General features: G+C 42.7%; 1 protein-coding gene across 1 annotated transcript in view; it reads left to right on the top strand.

Annotated features, from left to right (window-relative positions):
• Positions 1–909: 909 nt before the first annotated feature.
• samd10b (sterile alpha motif domain containing 10b) overlaps positions 910–8,035 on the top strand; it is a 47,245-nt gene continuing 40,119 nt past the window's right edge. The window contains exon 1 of the mRNA XM_070968499.1: positions 910–1,316. Within this exon, the coding sequence (XP_070824600.1) occupies positions 1,304–1,316 (13 nt within the window). The 5' untranslated portion in view covers positions 910–1,303. The remainder of the gene's footprint in view (positions 1,317–8,035) is intronic.

Below are 8,035 nucleotides of genomic sequence, written 5' to 3'. Positions count from 1 at the left end.
AGACCGCATGGAGGGTCCCCAGGGGACTACTTTCTGTGTTTTACTTTCAGCCAGGCTCAAAGGCATGTATTTCAGAAGATCTCTGTTACACTGACATTTTCTGGAAAACTTGGAGGCTTGTGCTCTTTGCCTGTTCTCACCACAGCCTGCAAACATAGAGGAGGATTACACCCAGTTCGACAAATGCAATCATTTAGTTTTGATCTTATATTTAGATTAGAATTCCCTTTTGATGACATTACTCTGCTATCAAACTTTGATTGTTTTTCAAGTGACTTTTGAATAAATCTTTACAATTCTTGACTTTTAACATTTCCTGGATTGTGTGATTTGATTCTGTACACAGCATTGGCTTACAGAGCATGTGTTTCATTGCGTCTGGCTTGGAAATGTGCAGCATTTCTGTTTGTAGCCATGCCCCCACAGGATGGACTTGACAGTTTATTCAATCACACACACCTTGATGACCCAACGATTTATTATTTATTTATTATTATTTATTTATTTATTTATTTATTTATTTATTTATTTATTTATTGTTTGGCTCAGCACCTGCATGAAATAAATGTGTGTGTGTGTGTGTGTCTGTGTGTGTGTGTGTGTGTGTGTGTGTGTGTGTGTGTGTGTGTGCAGGACAGAGTGTAATTTATGACAGCAGCTTTAATGTGAGGTGATGGTTGTTTGTGGTATTTTGTCAGCTCTGTGTCATTTCTCTAAATTTGTAATAAAAAATGTTTACTTTTCTGGAATAATAAGAAAAAAAGACTGCAGGTACAGCCTATATGGCTATAATGATAAAAATGGGGTGTGAGTGTGTGCCTGTTTGTGTGTGTGTGTGAGAGAGAGAGCGAGAGTAAGTGGGAGAGAGAGAGTAAGTGGGAGTGGGAGAGAGAGAGAGAGAGAGAGAGAGAGAGAGAGAGAGAGAGAGAGAGAGAGAGAGAGAGCAGTATGTCGTCTGTATCCAGTTAACAGCTGGTGTCGGGGCGTTATGACCTTTTGTCTCCCGGCCGCCGGTCAGGTACGGAGAGGGGGGCGGAGATTCACAAGGAGCCGCTTCATATCGGGCTAGTCCCGGCGTCCGGGACAACAAATGGCCGTGAACCGACAGAGAGGGAGAGTGTGATCCAGGTTTCTTCTTTCCCTCAGAGCGACTACAGTGAGAGCTGTCTCCATGCTCACATAGCAGGTTGGAGAGGGCAAGAGGCGCTCGTTATCCTCACCATCAGTCCATTTTATCCATCTGGCAGCAGAAGAATGGAAGAGTCCTGTTGACACCACGGAGAGATACACGCTGAGACCGACTATGGCTGTGGACGGTAAGAGCGCGCACTATTCCCATCACTATAATAAGCTCCACATATTCATAATGAGTTCACAGTGACCTGGCGGTACTTTGAGATTTTATGTCTCACATTAGACCTCAGCAGTATTCTCACAATCTTACCATGGGGACATGTGCGTTTTCTGAAATTTAATAATACTGCTTATGTAAAAAAAAAAAAAAAAAAAAATCGTATTACAAGATGAATTGTGGTTCAGCTAAAGCGTTACTCTAAGCTCTAGTAAGTGCAGCTGTATGGACACTGCATTTGTAATTTGCTTGATTTTGGATTGACCTGCTGGATCTTCATGATCCTGACCAGGATAAACTATCAAAGTTGTCTCAGACAGGATTACAGATGCTGTTAGGACACAGTTTATTTTCTGTCAGAGTGACTTCAATTTGGGATAATCCACTTTGAAACTTATGAATGCAGTCACAAAGCAGAGCTGAAAAGCTTTTACAGATAAGCGATTCAATGATGCAATGTTTGGGAATATTTTAATATTCATTGCAGTTCTTTGCTGTACTGGAACAAGAAGTTTTTGTGTTTGTAAGTGTTTGTCATGGTCTGTTTGCACTTGATATCATACTTGTGGGCCAGCACCTGCCTCACCTGGATAAATGACCAGCTCAGGAGCACAGCAGTGAGGCAGCAGTCTTTGTTCCTCACTCTTTTGTTTGACTTATAATGGAGACAAAATGCCGTTGAATGATTAGCCTCAGGACTTCACCAAGGAGAGTTTTTGTTTATTTTTCTTACAGTAATGTTAGAAAAAACATAACTTAACCATCATATAACCTTCAAACCTAGAGATGCTCAACTGAAAACAGAAAATTGAATTATTCCCATGTACAAATTGACTATGACAAAAAGTGGAAAATCTAGTTTCCACTTTAGTGTGTTTGTGTTCGGGCTGCAAGTACTGATTATTTACAGATTAATATGATGACTACCTTAAATGTCAGAAAAAAGTAAAAACTGCTGATCAAAATCCCGATCAAATCTCCAGATTGCTTACTTTGTCTGATCTGCAGTCCAAACCCCAAAGGTTTCATTAAATTCCAATATAAAACAGAAGAAAGCAGCAAATCGTCACCTACTAGAAGCTGGAAACAGAAACATGTTTTATAGTGTTTTGTGTGGAAAAATAAATGAAAGTATTTAGAATATCAGCATAGTTAGGAGAGAAATGTTAGAAATGAAAACATCTTTATTAGATGTGGTCACATTCATGCAGCCTCATCTTAAGAGAAATAGTACCCAGTTCTCCAGCTTCGGGGACAAAAGCTTGCAGTATTTTTGGATTGTTTGTGCTGCTGCTGTTGTTGTTGTTGTTGTTGTTGTTGTTGTTGTTGTTGTTGTTGTTGTTGTTGTTGTACAGCTCTCTCTTTCCTCCGCTAAGCTGGCTGGTGTTTCCTGCAGACTAACAAACTTAAGTGAAGCCTAATCAGAGTGTCTCTGAGCTTAAGGGCAGTAATGCGTGTGAGAGCATGTGTGTAGTGCCAAGTGTGTTTTCCATCTGTCCCATGTCTACTGAAGCAGGTTAGCTTTTCATTAGCATGGCTGCAGGTAGGACACTCAGATATGCATATATGCCGAGTGACACATTGGGCTATCTATAATTAATCCATAGTTTACTTTAGCATCATTAATTTAATCAGGGCCCGAGGCAGTGACGCCACCCTGACAGTGTGGTGTACCACTTACACTTTAGAGAGAGAGACTGTAGCGCTAATATACAAAGGCTTAACAGTCCTCATCCATAGATGCATGTGAGGGCACAGACTTATTAGAAATGTCAGACATTTCAAACTTTTCCAAATGTTTTACAGAACTAGATAAATGTTGACTGCTGCTGGGAAAGTAATCAAAAAAAAAAAAGAAAAAGAGACACACTCATCCTTCCTTCTATCATCAAAACGGAGAGACAGGAACATCAAACCTCTCCACATCGCACTGGGACATCCTGGACCCCAGTTTGTTTGGATGTTGTATGTGGGGTATGCACAGAATAATAGCTGAGCTGGTTGGAGATGTTCGCATTGATTCTCATTCGCCAGGAGGTTGCAGTTTCATTGTTAGGGGGGCCCACCATCTACAGGCCTGTAACACTATCAATTACAAGGGGTGATCTGCATTTTAAATGGTATAATAGACATTTTTTGTCTCATCTTCATGTAAATTGCTGAGAAAATTACATTTTCCCTCTTGCTGCCTGCCGCACAGTGAGTCATGCTATATAATTATGTTTCCTCCATGTTTGGCTATTCAGAGTGGATAAAATTCATCAGACGCTTGCTTAAATCGCCCAGGACATCTGGCTGTATTGTCATATCTGAGATAAGCAGCCATACAAATGATGCTACTGGGCCACTCTATTGTCCAGTGCACAACATCCAGGAGGGTTTTTTTTTCAGAGCAGGAAGAGAGAGAGCAGCATGGTCCGGCTTCTGTTCACATCAAGAATAGGCACGAGGGCATTCAAGTGTGCGTGTGTGTCCACTCCAAGAGGCAGGCCTGGCCAAGCTCAGCATGCAGGATATCCAAAGATTCGGGCTGGTGCAGAGAATTCCTGGGCGGTTTCCATCCATCCGTGTACTGCTAGACATATGTGCTCACCATCAACCTGACAGGCAAACAGGGAGACAAGCACACAGCTGGATCTGAATCCAAAAACAAGCTATTTATTTATCTCACCCCCTTGTCTCTCTGAGCGTGTGGGTGGATAGTCCGCTGTAGGAGTGTCGATGGTGTCTACATGATGGACATGTGCATAGGCAGGGGGCAAGCATGTGGAGAAATGTGGAAGATCATGTGTCCCAGTAAAAGACGATTCAATGGGATTTTGTTTCTTCTAAGAGTATGCTGAAATGACACAAAAATAAGAATCACAGATGCTTCCTCTAAGAAAGTATTAATGGATGAGAATATATGATGAACTTCTTGCATGTAGTCTTCTTCAAGATATCCTGCCTTCCTATTTAGAAATAATTACATCCTCAGTGTTAACCTAAGGATCTTTTTTGCTGTTAAGCCAAGAAAGTGCCAACCCGCTAGACTGTTGACCCTTTCCCCAAAACCCCCACAGCACACAAACGCACCCTTTCTTCATATCAGGCCACACAGTCACGTGCTCAGTCAACTGTGAAATAATTGCCCCTCTCCAGTGGGGTGCTCCTGCTATGCCACAGGATTCCAGTCTGTGTGCATGTGCATATGTTTTGGTCCGTGTGTGTGTTTATGTGTGTGTGTGTGAACATGCAGATGAAGAAGAAGAAGAAGGGGAGCCAGCGCCTCAGTGGGTGGGACGATGGGGGAGGCGGGGGTGTGGGTTGTTAGCTTTACACAGACAAATACACCCTTTGTTGTTTTTCTGGCATGTGTTACGTCGCCTGCTGGAGACCGCGTCCATTTGGTGCCATTGGTGTTGGAGCCAAATGTGTTTCTGGCCTCTGTCGTAAAGTAATACCGTGATAGTGTGTTAACCCTCTTGGTTGCAGCGACACAGTGGGATTATGTGGCGATCTTATGTGTGTATTTGCATGTGAGAGAGCATGCAAGCTGTTAACCTCTTTCCCCTGTCCATCATCATCCCCTACCTCCTCACAGCAGGAAGTGTGTCACTCAATATAATGCATGGGGAATCCTCTTGAACACACACGGACACACATCATCCTGTCATCCATCATCAGCTCTCTGATCCAGCTCAGCTCTGCAGCTGCACCTGGCCTGAGCTGGATTTTAGACTCGCAGAAAGAGGAGCAAAGACAAAACGGACTGAGGGAGAGGGGAGACAGACAGGGATGTGTTTGTATAATCTGGTGTCTGAAATTCTTTAGATGTCTTGACAAGAGCCTTGACTGGAAAAGTGCTCATAAATAGTTCCCTCGGTTGAGTGACATCTTGAAGGATTTGGTTTTGTATTACAACTTAGAAAGGAAAATTATGGGCTGGCATGACTGCACAAAGTTCAGTAGGTCAAAGCTGACAAAAGAAAATCAGTCTGCAAACTGTGATGGATAAAAATTTCACAATTTGTCTTTGTTTTCTTTTCCAAATATCTGGCTAAACTGAGACTTTTTTGCACCTTTTTATTCAGATACGATAAAGATGGTAGCCATACTACTGATAATGATGTGCAAAATGTGCAATGCAAATGTTTGCAAAAATGTGTGCCAAGGGTAAATGCAAATGTGCAAATGGGAAGTAAATAACAATAATTTAAGAGTAAAGCTAAAAATGCATAATATAGTAAAAAAAAAAAAAAAAGGAAAAAAAAGCACTGAACACCTATAACATTATCTCACTCGCGATGCATGGTGGTTGAAAACAAATTATATTGCCTTCTTTCATTCCACTCATTCTTGTCAAAGGAAAGCACAAGCATTATGCACAATGCAACTCCACTGCAACAGTTCGCCTGGACATTCATCTGTGCTATGCTGGTAGCGGCTAATGTAGCCTTGAGCCTCTAGCCACAGTCAGAGATCAGAAATGGGGTACAGAGGGCTGGTAAACCTACGTCTTTCTGACTTCACATCCGCAGATTTTTTTCCTCTTCAAATTTATAGTCTTCTGCCCCAACGACACTGCCTCAAGTGACGTCACTTGAGGAAGATGCAGCAGTACTCCCCGAGACCTGCAAACAGCCTTTGATGTGTAAAATTGGTGCAGTTCCCCTTTAAGGTTCTTGCCTTTTCTGATGCGTTTCCCAGATCACATCAATTAAATTGCAGAGCACATGGTAATTACTTTGGCCAAATGGAAATAATGAAAATAAGACCACAATTATAATAAACAGTAATTATCCTTAACGGAACCCATGTGGTAATGTGGTATCTCAGGACGAGGGCACTCGATAGTGCTCACAAGTAATACAATAATCAATTTCATTCAAAGTCAAATATCCATTAAAGAGCTGGTGAATATGGAGGACATATTCAGTAAGTTATTGATCTCATGGATTTGTCGCTGCGTCCTCTCAGACCGCCAACTGTTTTGACCTCTAAACCGGTGTGTATGGACAGAGGATGATTCAGTGGATAAACATTTACGCTCTGGTCCGACAGGCCTTTCTGAGATTGATGAAGTGGTAAAAGAGGAGCATCCGCTTCGGTATAAATCAGCAGTGGATTAACAGCACCAGAGTGTGGTAGATTTTGGATTCCGTTCTGAGGCGTCGCACTTCAACTGTCTCATCCAGTCTGCCCTCACTGCTAACCTTGCCATCCCTTTAATACCTCCAGAAATGACAAGGCTTCACCGTTCTGATCCACTGCCCTTGTCCCAGGTCCGACTCCCCCCCCCCCTTCCTCTCCCTGAATTAGAGTGCGCACAGGCCCATATCCAATTTCTCTCCTTTAATTAGCCTTCTGTGCAGGGAAAGGGATCAAGGGAGGAGAGCTGAAAGGGTGCACGGACGGATGAAAAAGAGAGATGTAATTTTTCTGAAGGATTGCACTAATTAGGTATAATTTCATACAGGGGTTGTATCCCTCATGTACCACACTGTTGTTACTTACTGACTTAATACACATTAACTCTTACTCCCTCTTCCTCTCGTTATGTTTCTCCCTCCTGCACATGCTCAATCAACTTAATCAGTGTGTTTGCGACTTTCAGATAAATTATTTGTGTACTGTTATTTTAGGCAATAATTGTGTTAGTGGAATCATAACCACTCAATTCACCATTCATGAATATTGTCTATTGTTGCTCCCCATCATTATCATCTGTCCTGGGAAAATGAGATGGCGCCAAACATGATAAGGCCGTGTTCCACTAATATCCTCACGTCCTCCGTCTCGTCCTTGGCCAGATGTCTTTCAGCCTGCAGTTTCAAGGAGAGCAGTCAACCTTTTCCCCCGCTCGCCATCCATCCCATTAGAGTCTGCTGAACAAACAGTCTAATTAAGTGTGGCCTCGTGTGATAGGGTAAGCTTGGAGCTTTTCACTCGTTGTTAATAGGTTGGCCTGCTCCTCTTACCAAGTGCCGGGGGTCAGTGGAGCCTGTGGTTCGGATTGCCCATTAAACCAAATGGCTAATGGCTGCAGCTAAGACATAACAAGGCAGACATCCTTGCGCACTCAGGAGCACAAGTCACGTTCATCCACTGCAAAAGCAATTACATTGCCACTTGCAATCTAGAAGCATGATCTGTGGATTTAGCTTCTATGCATATACAAAACTGTTTGTGTGTGTGACTTTGAAATTGAACATGTTTTAGACTCATTCTAGCATTGGTCATACCTCTTCCAAAAATAGAAATTAATTTTGCTTTCTGTCTTCCGCCCTTATCAGCTTTTTAGCCGTTCCGTTTCTCCCCGCTCCTCCCGCCTATATTTCACACGTTCTTAAAATCATCCTACCTCCATACGGCTCACCTCCTGCTGCATACTTCTTTGTGAACGTTCCACTGTCTCCCTCTCTCTCTCCTCTCCTCTCCTGCTGTGTCTCCTGATGTGTGTTGTAATAGTGTCCTGTGAATATACAGCTCTGACAGGGTCTATGGAGGCTGGCTGTCACAGTGCTGCTCAAATGGGCCCTCAATTTACCATGTCAATAGGCAGCCAAGTGTCAGTGTGTCAGCTCCACAGCTGAGTCGGGGAGAGAGAGAGTTGTTAAAATGTAGCTCAACTCTCTCTTTAACCTCTGGAATTAACATTCTCCCGAAACTGCTGCTTTTTTCACACATTTCCTGCATTTGTTG

This window comes from Chaetodon trifascialis, chromosome 8 (assembly GCF_039877785.1).
Source record: "Chaetodon trifascialis isolate fChaTrf1 chromosome 8, fChaTrf1.hap1, whole genome shotgun sequence".
Lineage (NCBI taxonomy): Eukaryota > Metazoa > Chordata > Actinopteri > Chaetodontiformes > Chaetodontidae > Chaetodon > Chaetodon trifascialis.
This window is presented reverse-complemented; position numbering and strand designations above follow the sequence as displayed.